The 15211-nt window shown below is 40.8% G+C and overlaps 2 protein-coding genes across 3 annotated transcripts in view; one reads left to right on the top strand and one right to left on the bottom strand.

The window, feature by feature from the left end:
* Positions 1 to 14381, bottom strand: part of timeout (circadian regulator timeout) — a 30607-nt gene extending 16226 nt beyond the window's left edge. The window contains exons 1-7 of one of the 2 annotated variants that reach the window (XM_065314373.1): positions 13752 to 14380; positions 13072 to 13252; positions 10159 to 10550; positions 9303 to 10096; positions 9031 to 9217; positions 8883 to 8963; positions 8738 to 8820 (exon numbers count right to left, since the gene is read on the bottom strand). In XM_065314373.1, the coding sequence (XP_065170445.1) occupies positions 8738 to 8820; positions 8883 to 8963; positions 9031 to 9217; positions 9303 to 10096; positions 10159 to 10550; positions 13072 to 13252; positions 13752 to 14005 (1972 nt within the window). In that variant the 5' untranslated portion in view covers positions 14006 to 14380. Of the gene's footprint in view, positions 1 to 8737; positions 8821 to 8882; positions 8964 to 9030; positions 9218 to 9302; positions 10097 to 10158; positions 10551 to 13071; positions 13253 to 13751 lie in introns of both variants that reach the window. The other variant, XM_065314374.1, reaches the window with a different exon arrangement.
* On the top strand, positions 1816 to 5498 carry 2mit (leucine-rich repeat-containing protein 2mit). The gene has a single exon (XM_065314378.1). It carries the CDS (start codon positions 1998 to 2000, stop codon positions 4395 to 4397), a length of 2400 nt encoding a protein of 799 aa, XP_065170450.1. The 5' UTR covers positions 1816 to 1997; the 3' UTR covers positions 4398 to 5498.
* Positions 14382 to 15211: the final 830 nt, after the last annotated feature.

Here is a 15211-nt window from a genome sequence, read left to right on the forward strand (position 1 = left end):
TTCTCTCAGCGAGAAGTCACTGCCAGCGTCATGCACTCCAGCGAATCGCAGGCATTTATTACCATAATTCCGAAATTGATTGGCGACTCAGAGATACATATTCATCTTCACCCGCGCTGTTCCAAATTCAATACCTATTACATTATTTAGTATCAACTGGATTGGGTTCGCAAATGATAGAATTCTGACATGTGACTGAATCTAAAAATATCGAATCAATACAGTACAATACAATGATTGACTAATTGAATCCAAAAACGATGGAAGGTGCGTTGTTGTGAGAGGGTGTAGACGAAAACTGTTTGTTTTTCGTTGAGAGTGATTTCCAGTATAATAGCGCAACGAGTGCTGTGAGTGATTCGCTTGTTGGACGCGTGGATGGTGCATTACGAATTTATGTGCTTTCAATTAGCAACTTTCATGTCCGCGTAGAGCTCACCCCTCAATTATGCCAAAATCCACATTCACAAAATCAAGCCCGGTATTGTGAGGTACCAGAGGTAACGTTTTAATAATGCAAACTCGACGTTTCCTATTGTAGCGTATTTATTCCTCATAAAAGGGTTTAATTTTTAATTTATAAATCGTTTCTTAAACAGCAAGAAACGTTGATTTCAACATGCTATTGTCCCCTGGATGGTGGTTAGCTGCTGGTGCAGACAAGGTCAGAAGTATGATGTTCAACATCAAACATAAATCGTACCGCAGGGGCGGTGCTCTCGCGGTGGTTTGCCTAACGGAATGAGCGTAATGCCAGAAAGTGCGGGCGCATTTCGGTTATGTTATATGCATAACTGGGGATTCGGGAATTTACCGTCAACTACGGCAATACACTCCGGCTATTACGCACCCACGGAGCGCGAGAACGCACGCTGGGAAGCATTACAGCTAAACATGACCCAACAACCACCAACCAACTACTCACACCCCAGCAAGGGGGTCTTCAACAGCCACAAACGGAATTATCAATAATCGCTGTTAATAAATATTTATTGCCAATTTACAAGCACTTAGATGGCTATCCACACGGTCATATAGTAGAGCAAATCTAGTCAAAAACTTGCAACAATAGAGATGAAAACTTTAGAAACTATCCGTGTCGAATCCGTGTTATCGCCAAACTTTTCCAATTTTCGATAAATATAGAAAAGAGTGAGTTTTTTGGCACATGAGAGCACATTTTTTTGTTTTGAAAGTAATCGCACCACGAATGAATCGAATTTTTTGTAATTTTACAAATTGCACAGACAGAATGTTTCCGAAAGAACCATCAGTCATCCGCTGAGGTGGTGGAGGCGCAGTTTCGATCGCCACAGGTACGAAAAATTGCCACTGCATCGTGTCCAGCGTGCGAGGGCGGATGGAGCGCCCAAACCGGGTTGGCAGACAGTCAACTGAAAACATCGATGCGGGATGTAGCACCATGCCAACCTGTCTGATTTATGGTGATAAAACAGATGATAAATCAAATAAATGCATTCGAAAATAACAAAGAACAATCACTAAACCAGACAAAATAGAAAACGGTAATTGAATAAAATTATACAGAATATCTCCTAATTTTATAGTTCCACAAAAATTTCTAAAAGAAACAGAGAATAGGTACAATTCAAAGTAGATTTGAATATTCTTGAAATCCCAAAAAATGTCACGACACATACACCCACTACCCACCCACAGTAATTTGATAGTACGGAGGCGGCAGGATGTGTTCGTCCGTCGTCGGGGGTGGCTGTCGGCCGCTCGGAAACGAATCGCGTAACATCCGCGCGCCGCCGGCCGGGCCGCCTCAGCGTTCAGTCCTCGCTGAGCGTCGGTCGACGTCGGTCGTCCAGCCGCCTCCCGTTCGCGCAACGCACCTTTAGACGACACACGCACGTACGCGATGTTCGTTAAATTAATTACCAATCCGCCGCGCACGCACTGCGAACTGCAAGCGCCGAATCATCAACTTTAATTTAAACATTCACGCGGTTTGCAAAAAAAATGCTGCAACCATGAGGCCCGACACTCGAATCAGCCGCCATCGATCGTTCGCTTTCATTTTCGTCCTGCTGATTTTTCTTGTGAGCTTAAAACAGACAAATACCGAAAATGCCACAAATTACTCAACCACATCCAAGACTATCATCCCGAGTGTCACAGAGCCAAGTCTTCCTTCGATAACAACAACCCCTGTCGAGAATGTAGTACCAGTCCAACACAAGGACAATAAAGATGCCATCATCAACATTAACCACAATCATGTTAACGTTAGTGGAGACAAGTTAGTGAAACAAGTGTCAAACAATTCGGTGATAGATTTATCGCGTAAGAACATTACGTCTCTGACCGGATTATTCCCTGATTTCCGGACTTTCAAAGTGCAATTGCTTAACTTGAGTGCCAATCATTTGTATCTACTCCCAAATGCCGCGTTCGCCGCTTTATCGTCGCTGAAATGCTTGGATGTGGCCGAGAACAACGTTTCGTTAATCCAAGCGCAGGCGTTCAACAACCTCACCAACCTGCAGCATCTCAATCTCAGCCGCAACAGATTGACATCGCTAGCAGACGAGACGTTCAAAGGATTATCTAGCCTGCAACAATTGGACTTGTCCTTCAACGACCTGACCAATATCGCGCCCGGTGCTTTGGAGTTATCCACTCTGACGAGATTGGTGCTTGCGGGCAATGAACGACTGGGGTCAAATGGAGAATCGCCACTGTTCATCGCAACCGGTAGACGGTTACAGACCATGGACGCGACATCAATAGCACTAGAGCAAGTGCCAAGCGCACTAACACATTCGATACGAACGTTGCATTTGGCCGAAAATAAAATTCAAATCGTAGGCAGGGGAGACATGGACTCATATCCTCTTTTGCAATTGTTGGATCTAGCTTCCAATAAACTGACGCAAGTCGAAGAGGATGCTCTGGGTAGGCTCGAAATGTTAACCATTTTGTACCTGACCGATAATCGGCTAAGTGAGATGCCCCATTCATTGCCGGAACGATTACAAGTGCTTCATCTCGAGCGTAACAAGATCGCAACATTACGCCCTGCGGATCTGGATGGGTTAACACAGTTGGAAGTACTTCTGCTAAGTGGAAACCATATTCAGCAGATTACGGACGGAGCATTTGTGCAAGTGCCAAACTTGGTCACGCTGGACTTATCTCAGAATCCAATTTTTGAGCTGCCAGCTGGTTGCCTCGCCGGGCCATCAAAATTAAGAGTTCTGCGACTATCGCAGCTGAATGTGTCAATGGTTACAGTCGAAGCAACTGCTTTTCCTCTACCCGCCACTGAGTTTTTGATTACTCTAGATCTCAGCGGCAGCCCGACAGTAGCGCGTCAATGGTTGGGGGACACAGCCGCGTTGGCAGCAGCCAGAGAACTGCAGGAGTTGGACCTGAGCGGTTGTGCGATCGAAACCCTTCCGCGAGACACACTGCACTATCTGCCGCAGCTGCGCTCGCTTCATTTACGCGACAACACGCTCAACTGCAGCGGGCTAGAGTGGCTCGCCGATTGGATGCGTCTGCAAGAAGTGGCGGAGTACAGAGATGTGCATTGTCAATCGCCCGGGGAACTGTGGGGTACTCTGCTAGTCGATTTGCAAAGCTTGCAGGAGGTAAATATTGACGAAAAACAACCAAAAACCACCCCTCCAACAACAAGCAAACCAACCGAGGCAAAACCAACACAAAAACAAACTCGAAATGAGTTCGCAAAAAAGGAAGTTGTTGAGGATATTTTCAATCCACCGTTTGTCATGAATATTTTACGGCCGGCTGCGCACGTTACCACGGTGCTTCCATCACGACCAAGGCTTAATAGGATCATGGCCGATGAGAACGACATCCTAGACGCGACTATTAAGTCGATCATTTGGCCCAAAGCTATTAAAACTGTCACCGCTGCCTCCAGCACAACCCAAACCACTCAGAACATCATCGCGGGCATCTCAAGCACCCCACCGGCAAGCACTGCAACGCACAGTAATTTATTCATGAAAAACTCGAGCGAATCCGGCAAAAAACCCTCGCAATATGCTAACGATCATAAACCACCACCGAAAAGCCAAGATGATAGCGAAATTCACGCACCAAATCAAATCAAGTCACTATCGCTGACGGAAACCAAACATCAAGAGAACACCACCGGTCACACCGAGGCATCCATGTACTCCTATACCAGCCAACCAGAGGGGCCGAAACAACCACATCCAGGCATGTATCTACTGATCGTCGGCATCATGGGCGCGACCTTGATCCTCATCACGCTCACGTCCCGCATGTCTCGAAAATCGCGCGATGACCTTCAAATTCTACGCGCATACCCGCACGACCAGCACGAAGGTGAGCTCATCGAGGTGAGCAGTCTGCCGAGTGTCACTGAGCTGTGGTGACACCTGCGCTCGGATTCATCCGACTCCTCCATCGAGGAGGAGCGCGGCCTGGTGCTCTACGACAGCAACATTGTGTAAAACCAAATCGGCAAAACTATGTAAAGTGTAAGTAAATATTTGATTAAGTGAATAAGTGAATAAGATTACTACTAAGAAAAAAGTGCTTGTGATACAGTAGTTGATAAAATATTGAATAATCTAGTCTAGTCTAGTTAAAATAAAATTATACGTTCAAATTTTTCCGTGCATTTCAACATCAACTGCTTATTTTACGCTGTTTTCAAACTTCATGGAAAAGATGGCAACAAAAATGATCGCGCAAAGTCAACAAGAAGTTGATGAAAAATCAACATTACAGTATACAAGACGAAAGAAATATTATAAAACAACAAACACTTATTTCTAAGTTAAATTTCAGACATATCTAAGATATGAGTTAATTTCAACATAATATAAATATATATTTTTTAAATACGCGCCCACAACTACTTCCAAAGTCTTCATAAAGTCAACTAAGCCAAACAAGTATCCAATACAAGTAATATGTTGTAAAAGATGTTTTAAATGTTTAAAATTAAGTTTGAATGACTGGTACAAATACATTTGCTAACACTAATAATAATTATAAAGAAACCTAATGATAATAAACTACTCTGACTCTGACATCACACACAAATAATCTAAGATCATTATAACACTATCGTTGGATAAAAAGAAAATAATATGATGATGAATTAATTAAGAGAAAGTGTAAATTTTGCTACAAAAAATATTACCTGTATATAAATGTCACAAAAACATAACATATATTATATACAATGCCTATATTTATATTAAACAATACACGTTGAGTGTTTTCCCCGACGTTTCGTTTTAAATATTTTTTAACACCAAAATTAAACTGAATTTCGACAAATGTGGAGAATAAATGTCAAAACCAACGTTATAATACAATAATCCTCACACGCCAAAAATAAAAATGTAGCAACTCAACCAACATGAAACATAAAACGGAAAATGGTTCATTCCTTTTGCGAATTTGTTCGATGTAATTTTGTGATAGTTATAAGGTTGAAACAAATAAACAAATAAAACTTTTAACTAATTGTCATCTGATGCTATCCTCTTAACGCAACCGAAACTTTCGTGGAGACGGTAGGAAAACAATAAAAATAAAAGTTTATGTTATAGTTGAAGAGCGGTTTGTTGTTAGTCGGGGCGGAAAACCATCGATGTACTTTATATTCTTCTACCGATTGCTCACAACTTTAACTTGAACATCGAACATCGAGGACGCCGCTGGCGATGACGGCTACCAACATTCTGTAAGGGTGCAAACGTGGTGGCACGAACACCGGAGGCGAAATCAGTTTACACCGAGGGTTTTAAATATTTTCCACAAAAAATATATTAAACACCCTGTGAATAAACACGATTTTCTTGAATCAGTGTGAGTGCGAGAGAGTGAGAACCGTGCCACTATATTAGACACGTGCGCAACTCAAATATTCCAACTCTTTCCAGTATTTCCCGCATTTCCACCCATTCCAGAGCATCCCCCCTCACCGTGCCGCGTGTTCTTATTATTCCCAAACCAAACGGACCGGAACAAGCGGGTGGGTGCTGTTTGGCGCACAGGTTAGCGCTCAACCCTTCAAACGCCCAGCGACGTTTCTAGGGATGTGAAAAGGGCGCCGCGACGCAGAGAAATAACACGCCGCAACACAACTGCCGACACACAAGAGTTTGAAGTCGTCGGGAGGGCGACGCGTCGAACCAAAGAAAAACCATAGCGCAAAAAACGACGGCGAGGGAAAGTTAAAGTTAAACTCGGAGCACAACTAAAACGCAAAAGCAAGAGCAAAAAAAAACCAGGCAAACGTACAAAAAATGCTGGAAAATAAAATGAAAGAAATCACCAAATCGCCATTCCGGCCACGTGCACATTTTTTTAAACTTTTTCTTGTCGGTTGTTATGAACAGTGGCGAATTTAGCTTTTGTTGAATGCTTATTTCAGTTTTTACATCTGTATCAACATCTGCTTGTGCTTTAAAATGTTTTAAAGTTGGCAAACAGATGCTGGTACTTATTTCATAAATCATAACGTAACATTTCTTAAAATTATTGTTACAATTTGGGTTGCACAATAATTTATTTTTAGCTTTAATCGTATTAAATCGACATTTCAATTATGCTCTCCTAATAAGATATAGATATTTCCTCTTATCACGGCATACAATAAAGTAATTTGCTGCATTAAATTTATTTCTAATACCCTCCAAAGAAAAGCTTGTAATTGAATCGTTCTGAATTTCGAAACAGCAACTCAGCATCGCATCAAATATAAATAATTTAATTAACGTAAAATTCCTATCAGGAAAATTCAAAATCTCGAGGGTGGGAATGAATATATTGCGTTAAATCGAAATTGAAGAAATTCGAGAAACGCGAGAGGAAAGCAAAAACGTCGTCAAAAATGGCATTTCAGAATAAGGGGCAAATCGAATACAACGAATACTCAAAAAAGTGATAAAAGGGAGTGAAATCACAAAGGATCAATCCATCAATATAATTTATACACGTGTGCGATTGAAAGATACGCGTAGAAAGCAATAGAATACCCAATAATAAAAAAAGCACACCTACAACTAGGGAAGAATAAAAAAATAAAAAATTTCAACAATGATATAATTTGTTTCTCGCTTCTCAATTTGTTAGCAAATCCTGTTCAGGTTTATTATGAATGATGATAAAAATTGCCCGCTGTCAGAAGCAAACAGAAAAAAAAAACAAGGCCCGACGTCTAGACGTTCTTTTGGATTTTTTCGCTTATCGCCAAAGCGCCAGCGACTGGCTGACTTCTTGCAGACGCGCGATCGCTAACAACGCGACGCCAGGCGACGCTTAAAATGTCAGCTGTAGCAAGTAGCAACACCCCAGCCGCCGCCACCGTTATCAGCGATAAACGAGCATGATGGGAGGGTGGCTGTGTATGCGCGGGGCCGGCTTCGAGCTGCCATTCAAAATTCAAACCCTCGATGAGCGAGAAGCAAAAAAATTGCCAGTCGAGCAGAGTTCAAGTTGCTGCACGACACATCCAACAGTCAGCAGGACTCTATATGGCATGGGGATGAAGGAGAAGATGATTGTGTCGTTATATCAATCAAAATCACTTAGCCCAGGGGATTTTAGAGAACTTTTTTTCATGGATTCGATTCCAGACACATCGCAATTATTTAGGAATTAACCCGGTTTGTTAGAAGCTCTTAGTGAAAATAAAAACAATTGCGTGCCATTAAAAGTTACAAGGTTAAATCTTCTTGTCTTTAGAAAAGTTTTATTCTTGTAATTATAGCAAATAAGTTTACAGTTCCAATACAAATTGCATATGGAACAAAAACTTCGGTTGAATCGGAACCAGCATGTTATTGATGAAACAAATACCCGTTCGATGCTGCGCTTCGATTGCAATTCTAGCGAGAAATTATTAACACACATCGGCATCGACGTGCAGTTACAATTGCAAAATCGCAAACGGCAATGAAACGCGCACCACGACCACATTTGCGGCCTCGTTCCGATGGCGCAACCCGCCGATCGCCCGCCGCCAATTGGTACACTATCGTAACGGGGCAAAAGCAATAACAACGGCAATATGTGCTCAACAAAGGGGTTGATGATGCACGCCACGCTCGCATACCGCCGGCCAAACAAGAGCCGCGCCGCCGCCGGCACCAAATTTAATTACGAATGCGTTTAATTGGCGATCGAACGCGGCGTAAACCAGCCCGTCTACCTGCACTCCTGCATCAGTCCTGCACGGTCTGCATCCATTCCAATAAGCTTTCAAGCCACGGGGAGCGGGGCGAAAGGGAAACAAACTAAAAGCACTAAAATATGTTCTAATTCCGTTCCAAACACGAATCGGGTGTGGTTACTAATGACATTAATTGCGAGTACAATTCAAATGTTTGATAAAAAATATATTTCTGTTGGTCTTTATAATTGGCGCAATAGGGACGCATTAACAGCGTAATGAAATTTCGGGCGCGTTGTGTTTTGCATGGAGGGTGCAAATGGAAAAATCAGGCGGAAAATATGGCGTTGTAATCGAATTACGCGCGAAACATAATCGAATTTTAAGATTTCGCACGCCACAATGGGTTTTTGTTATGCGGAAACTTTACCCCCGATATTAAATTCCTATATTTTCAAGTGGAAACAATAAAATATTTTTTCCTCTGCCTTTTTGAAAGCCAAACTTCGGCAATCTAATTTGTTATAGGTCCGCAACAAGCTGTTCTAATATGTAACAAATAATATAAAAGTAAACACTTACCAATTGTGAAGAAGACTGCTCGAAACTCTTCTAACTGCTCTGTAGTATCCTCAAAGCGATGAACTATCTCAGGATACAACTCTCTGCACAACAAATGTTCATTTTTATTAAAATAAAATAGCAACCAAAAAAGAATATTACTAACCTTGATTCAAGCATTAGTGCAATAGCCTCTTCAAACTCGTTCTCCGATGCTAATACCTGCACCCCTAACTTTGCTAAATCACTAAACGCAACAAAAAAAAAACACATTGTTGATAAACGTTCAAAGCAACAAATTTTTGTTCAATTACCTAGCCTCAGGTGTTTTCCCATCTTCGCCTGGCATCCGCTCTTTTATTATTCCACTGACCTTCCACTGAACTTCTTCCCGAACCCCTAAACTCCCGTCCAAATATTCGACAAGCTTGGCGGACGTGTGCTGCCAAAGCTCCTCCAAGTCCACAGACTTCTCGCGCCCTTTGGGCTTTGACGGCGCACCTAAGCAAATATCAACAAACATGCATTAAACCCAAATTAAGCAAAATTAAATTAATTAAGTGAACATTATTCAAAGAGAACTCACGTTTACTCTGTGCTGACTTCTTCTTTCGCTTCGCCTGTTCCTCCACCAGTAAACTCTTACCGGCACAATACGATTGAAACATCTTTAGAAACACATGCTGCGTTTCGATGACATCCCTTAAATATTCGGCTGTCATGGTAACGTCGTTGTATTGTATCATTAGATGTAGGATCAATTCGCGATATTCGAGTACGTAGAAAATGTTGCTTTTGATCACTCTAGACGAAGCACGCACAGCTTCGTCTTTAGACTTATCCATTGCGCAAAGGGTATAGATCAATTCTCTGTAGGCTAGAAGTGCTACATGCAAGCGCTTCGCCCACAGTAGAACACATTTTTTATCGGATATCATCATCTCAGAATATTGTTCCAGCTGACGTTGGACGTATTGAAAGGCGTCTACGGACATAGTTTCCGACACCAATTTGATATCGGATGAGTGATTGCGATTAAACTCGAGAAAAAAACGCACAGCCCACAAGTAATAAGTTTCATCGTGTTTCTGCGCTTGTTGGCGACTTAATCGGTTCTTGACAGTATACATAAAAGTATTGTAAGCGCCGTTAAGGAACTCAATGCAGAATTCTTTCAAAAACAAACGAATGGAAAACGCTGATCTACGTTCCATAGTTGTGCTTTTTAAAGGAGCCCTGTTCTTTGGAGTCTTCAGTTTTGACTTGTTACCGTCAAAATCAATCTCATCCAGTTTTGATAATGGTTTATGGTAGATGAGTTCATTGTCTGAGATGGATTTCATTGACTTCACCACAAAAGTGCCACCAAAACGGCTATGTCTATAAAATAAACAAATTTTGTTGTTGTAACAGTGTAAGAATATGTTTATAAATAAAATTACCTGGATCCACTAAAGTCTCGGGCCTTTTGTTGTCGCTTATTAGTCTCCTTGTGTCGTATCGCGAGCAATTCCGCTTCGTCGCGCATTTTCTCATTCTGCGAACGCTGCAGCGCCGCCGACGCCAATTCCTTGGCGTTCTGCTCCCTGAGCATGTAGCACATGATCTCAATAATGTGCATGTAATAAGCTTTCTCGTTTGCCGAGCTGACGTATAAGATGATATCCAGCATTCCGGATTGATGCAGCGCCCACAACACCTGATCGTGCACGCTGGCATCGTTATCGGGGCGTTTTTCCGCGTCCGGATCGGCCGGTACGTGTAGAATATTCCGGACGAGGATTAAAATACGTTCGATGATGAGCCCGTTTTCTTCGGGGCGCACGCCGACGTCCTATATACAAAATAATTATCGGAGAGTGAGAAAAAAAATGAAGTTTGGCGCCGCTTTCAAGCGCTTGATGCGAAACGGCAAGCGTTAATTATTGGAAAGTCTTACGAAGAAAGTCTGGCGTAACTTGAACCCGCCAAACGCCGGCTCAAGCTATTACGTGTTTAATTAACTGGTTAATTAGTCAATTTAATGGCAAGTCATGACTTAGTCTCAAGAGTTAATTACACGTAAAAATCGCGATTTGAGTAAAAAAATCAATTTAACAAAAAAAAAGTTACATATTTAAAAAAACACCATCTAATTATTTTTTACCATGATTACAATGCGCACTGTTTTAACAAATGAAAAAACGCTAGATTAATATGTCCATCACACGTGCGCGCTGCCTTGCACAAGACGCGTCGCAAGTTGGAAAAGTTAATTGAAAAAGCCTCGGATGTCGTGGCGCGCAGAGATAAAGCCAGAGATAATGAAAAATAACCCTGATGGAAATGATAGGACGACCACAGAATATGACATAAGACAGCAGAACCAAAAAGATAAACACACACAACGAATTTCTTTAATAGTTTAGAAAAGTTCCTAAACTCTATTATTTTTATTTAATTCAGGCAAGATGCAGACCGCAACGAAGACGGAAGAGTCTATCAATGTTTACCCAATTATTTCGCAAAGAAAATAAATCAAAGCACACGAAATAATACGAAGAAGAAAATTAAACCCGTAGAAAAAGAAAAAATAAATATAAGCCTGGCTGGCGTTGGCAGTGCGCAGGCTGTCCTGTCCACGAGTTCAGTGCCTGCGGTCCGGTCAAAGGACGAACGCAGGAAATGCCATCGGATCCGACCTAGCACCGACACGCAAAAAAACAAACAAAGAAGAAAAAGCCCAAAAGAAACTGGCTGAAAGAAATGGACGCGCACAAAAACGGTATTATGCCATTCTCATAACTTAATCAAGTTTTCAGACTCGGAAATGAAACTCGATTCGCTGCGTTTTAGCCTGCAGTCAAAAACTAATCGTTAAAAAATTACAGAAATTGCAGCATAAATGTGATTACAAATAGCAATGCAGGCATTCGATATTTTCGTTGTGTATTGGGTCGCGAAATGTGTGCGGCTCGCGGAATTAATTTTTAATTAATAAAAGTCAAATTGAATGAAAAGCGGTTTCATTTACATATTGGGCATACAAATGCCGGTGGACGCATCGATATTTATGTTTATATTTCACAAATAAAAGCGGCTTTTTGTACTGGCTTCGCTTTTTGTTTTGCAAAATATATATTTAATAAATTTTAACACAGCAATTATATGATTGGCGTGTTCATTTGCCGCTTCGAAACTTTTCCAATAAACATTGACGTTCAGTCAAAAAATGCCCCGGCAAGTTAACTAATCCCGTCGCCGACCATTAACCAAAAATTCTTCAAATTCCGCTCTCAAACGTTTTCAGGGCGCGCGCGCGTCATGTCGAACAAATTGCGTAAACAACTACATAAACAATTCGCCAGCGAGAAACATCAAGGATGAGTAAAGCTTTTGCAAGCGACGTCCACTCTGTTAGAGGGCCAAAAAGTTGGAAAACTTCGGCGAAAAGTTTTAATTATCGGAATTTCCGAATTGTTTCCCTTCGCTCACCCAAAAAAAATCGCTGTTCATCGAAGAAACTCTCGAGGAAAACATAATTTTTCTTCATTTTCGGAAAGTTCCTTCATATTTACAGCTTGATTAAACTTGGCTCGACTTTTTGAATATTTAGTCATTTGGCAAAGATTAAAATTTAAGCCTTAACTTGCAAAATCAATGTTCGAACTTGTAATTAACCGCTTTAATTGTCGACCGAGTACAAATTTAATACATCTGCGGATTTGTTGCGACGTCAAAAGAAAATCGAAACCGTTGCAAAACGAGTATTTCATTAACAGTCTCGCCTAAGTCGTGTTGCACGGTGGGTGATGTTTTTCGTTTGATGTTCCTGCCGTGTACTAATTAATTTCTATTCAATGATTATAAAAGAAAAGCTGCTTGAAAGAAGTTTTAACATTTTATGTCAACAAAAAAATATAAAATTACTTATTTCAACTTGTAGTTTTTCCGGCTTTGAAGAAAATAAATAGCCTCCTTGTTCGTAATCACGCTTCGGCGACGCGCCGTTTGCGCGCTTCGTTAATTTATGCAATAATGAAACGCGAGCGGGACTCAAGGACTTCTTATGCAAACTTTCTCGACGCTGATAGTGGCGCGAGAGCATTTAGCCGAAGAAACGGAGCACGGAGCACCACCGGCGCCTGCTGGTGAAGCATTGATAATTAGCACGTTTAGTCAAACTATAAAGTTAGCATGCGTCGTTCTCGTCCAGTGACCTAATTGCGAATTGTATTAATGCGCAGAGCATGAATGTCTGTTCGCGAAGAATGCGATCCTGCTTCCGGCTAATTGCGCGCAAAACACATCGCCGCAAAGATTCTTGAGAATTAGCAGGGTGTACAGGGTGAAACCAAAATATAATAACCACTTACCACTTCTAATATTTTACTGATTCTCGTACTCAAAACGGCCCAAACTGCTTCATCAGTAAACGCCTGCTTATATAATCGTAAATGATCCTCAATTTGCAAATATTGGTTACGAGAAGTCCTCTCCGTGGGAACTTCTTCATTCCAGAGCATCAATGCAGGTGTGGTGAGATTAACCAGCAATCTACAAATTTAAAATTGGTTTTAGATGATTTTTAGGATTATATTATTGTTTTTCGAAAACACAAAGCAATTTTAATCACCGGCCTGCCGAACTCGTCGCTATAATGCTAAATGAATGCGTTCGGACGTAAATAATGTTGATTAGCGCACCCCTGTTACCCCGCCGCAATAAATTTCATCTCCAAATCACCACTACCAAACAAACGCACGCCATTAATTGCCGTTTTAAGCTTCGCAATTCAATGCTCCGACGCATTTCATCGCAATAAATTAAAAAGTATTAGCGGTATTATTGACGATAAATACACAAAGCACCGTTGGCAATGATTTCAATATATGCAGGTATATCTGAGGGATGCCAGATCAAATTAACACATTCCAGTTATTCTATTATTATGCGCGGCAACCAAATATACACATAATGTAAATTTCAAAAAATACTTACAATACTTGTATAATATACAACATGTGATTAAAATAATTAAATACTAATCAGTCACCTTATCAGCACATCAAACAGATCAGTCTGCTCCCAATAATTCTTCAGAAGTGGCAATAAATCAGTCTGCACCACTTTTGTCTCCCCAAGTTGCCTGCGAATGTCATGAGATTCATCATCTCGCTTCAGATATCTAATCAAATCTTTAACACTCTCTAAGGTATTCTCATCAGCATAGTATTTGTTCTGCTGTACATCATAATATCCCAGTGAGTTGCAGGTAGCAACCAGTTCAGCTGATAATAATGATGACATGTTTCACAATTGTTTATCACTCTCACACACTGCCAATAAACTTAAAACAGCACAACACTCCAGACGCAAATAACTTGATGTTAAAGTTGTGTCTGATTAATGTTTGAACGTTGCGAACGGAATAAGAGTAGCAGAAAGTTGCTGCTCTTAAGTTTTTTGCGGTTATGATTTACGAGCGCACGAAAAGTTTCGCGCACCAAGTACGCCGAATTGAAGCAGAGCGCAAAAACTGATTAACCTGGCAAAGTTTTACAAACTGCCAGCATCAAATCGAATATTCACCACATCACACACTTAACACTTTAGTTTTATTTAACAATTACTGTTAAACAATACTGCACATAACAAACGCCGTGAACATAAAGCAGCTGATTATTTTTGGCGGGAAACGGTAGTTTACTAAGTTTTGTTCGGGTATTGTCGGGTTTCAATCGTAAGGCGCAAAATTTAACAGTGCAATTTGAATCTAAAATTAATTTTTACGTATATAAAACCAATATTTATTATTTTGTGCACTGTACCAACATATATTGTAATAAACAAGCAAATTAATTAAATTTGATTAACTTTGAACCTGCTGGTTGGACCTGTCACCCTCTGTGTGTTGCTATTTTGTCAAAGCACCACTTTTAAACAAATAACAAGGGTTGTGCCCGGAGAACGGGTCATTCTGCGACAAAACAAGTGCTCGCTTGCTCGATACACCGGCCGCAATCAAAAAGTGATGTATGCCATATTTCCAACCGGCCTGTGCCACAACCACTCTCACCACCCTCACCATGTGCCGCTGAGCGCCGATATTAATCCCGGAAATCAAACAGGATCAAGTGACACTTATTAATGCCTAGGTGCTTAGTTACACCGCTGTGCAGGCATGTTTTCGTGTTAAAGAATATTATTAATATTGGTATTAATCATGTCTGGTTCTATCTTACTCGCAACCTAATCACTGTCATTTGTAAAATACACTTGATTAAAATTTATTTAACCTCCAAATTGCACCCGATATTCTGTTGTAATTTTAAATATACATTTTGCCCGGAATACTAAAAATCATTGCTATTATTTACAAATTCTAGGTATTTGTAGCCGATATTGATTTTTTTTTAGGAATGAGTTTTTTGCAATTTGCGATAAAAGTGCTTTTTCATGTTTGGTAGCATATTTGGTATTTGGTTTGCCATTTTCCAAACTCAAATATTTCCT

The sequence above is a fragment of the Atheta coriaria genome, unplaced genomic scaffold, assembly GCF_025399875.1.
Source record: "Atheta coriaria isolate IRGN ID8LTWV9N9 unplaced genomic scaffold, Caltech_Dcor_3.1 hic_scaffold_10_pilon, whole genome shotgun sequence".
Lineage (NCBI taxonomy): Eukaryota > Metazoa > Arthropoda > Insecta > Coleoptera > Staphylinidae > Dalotia > Dalotia coriaria.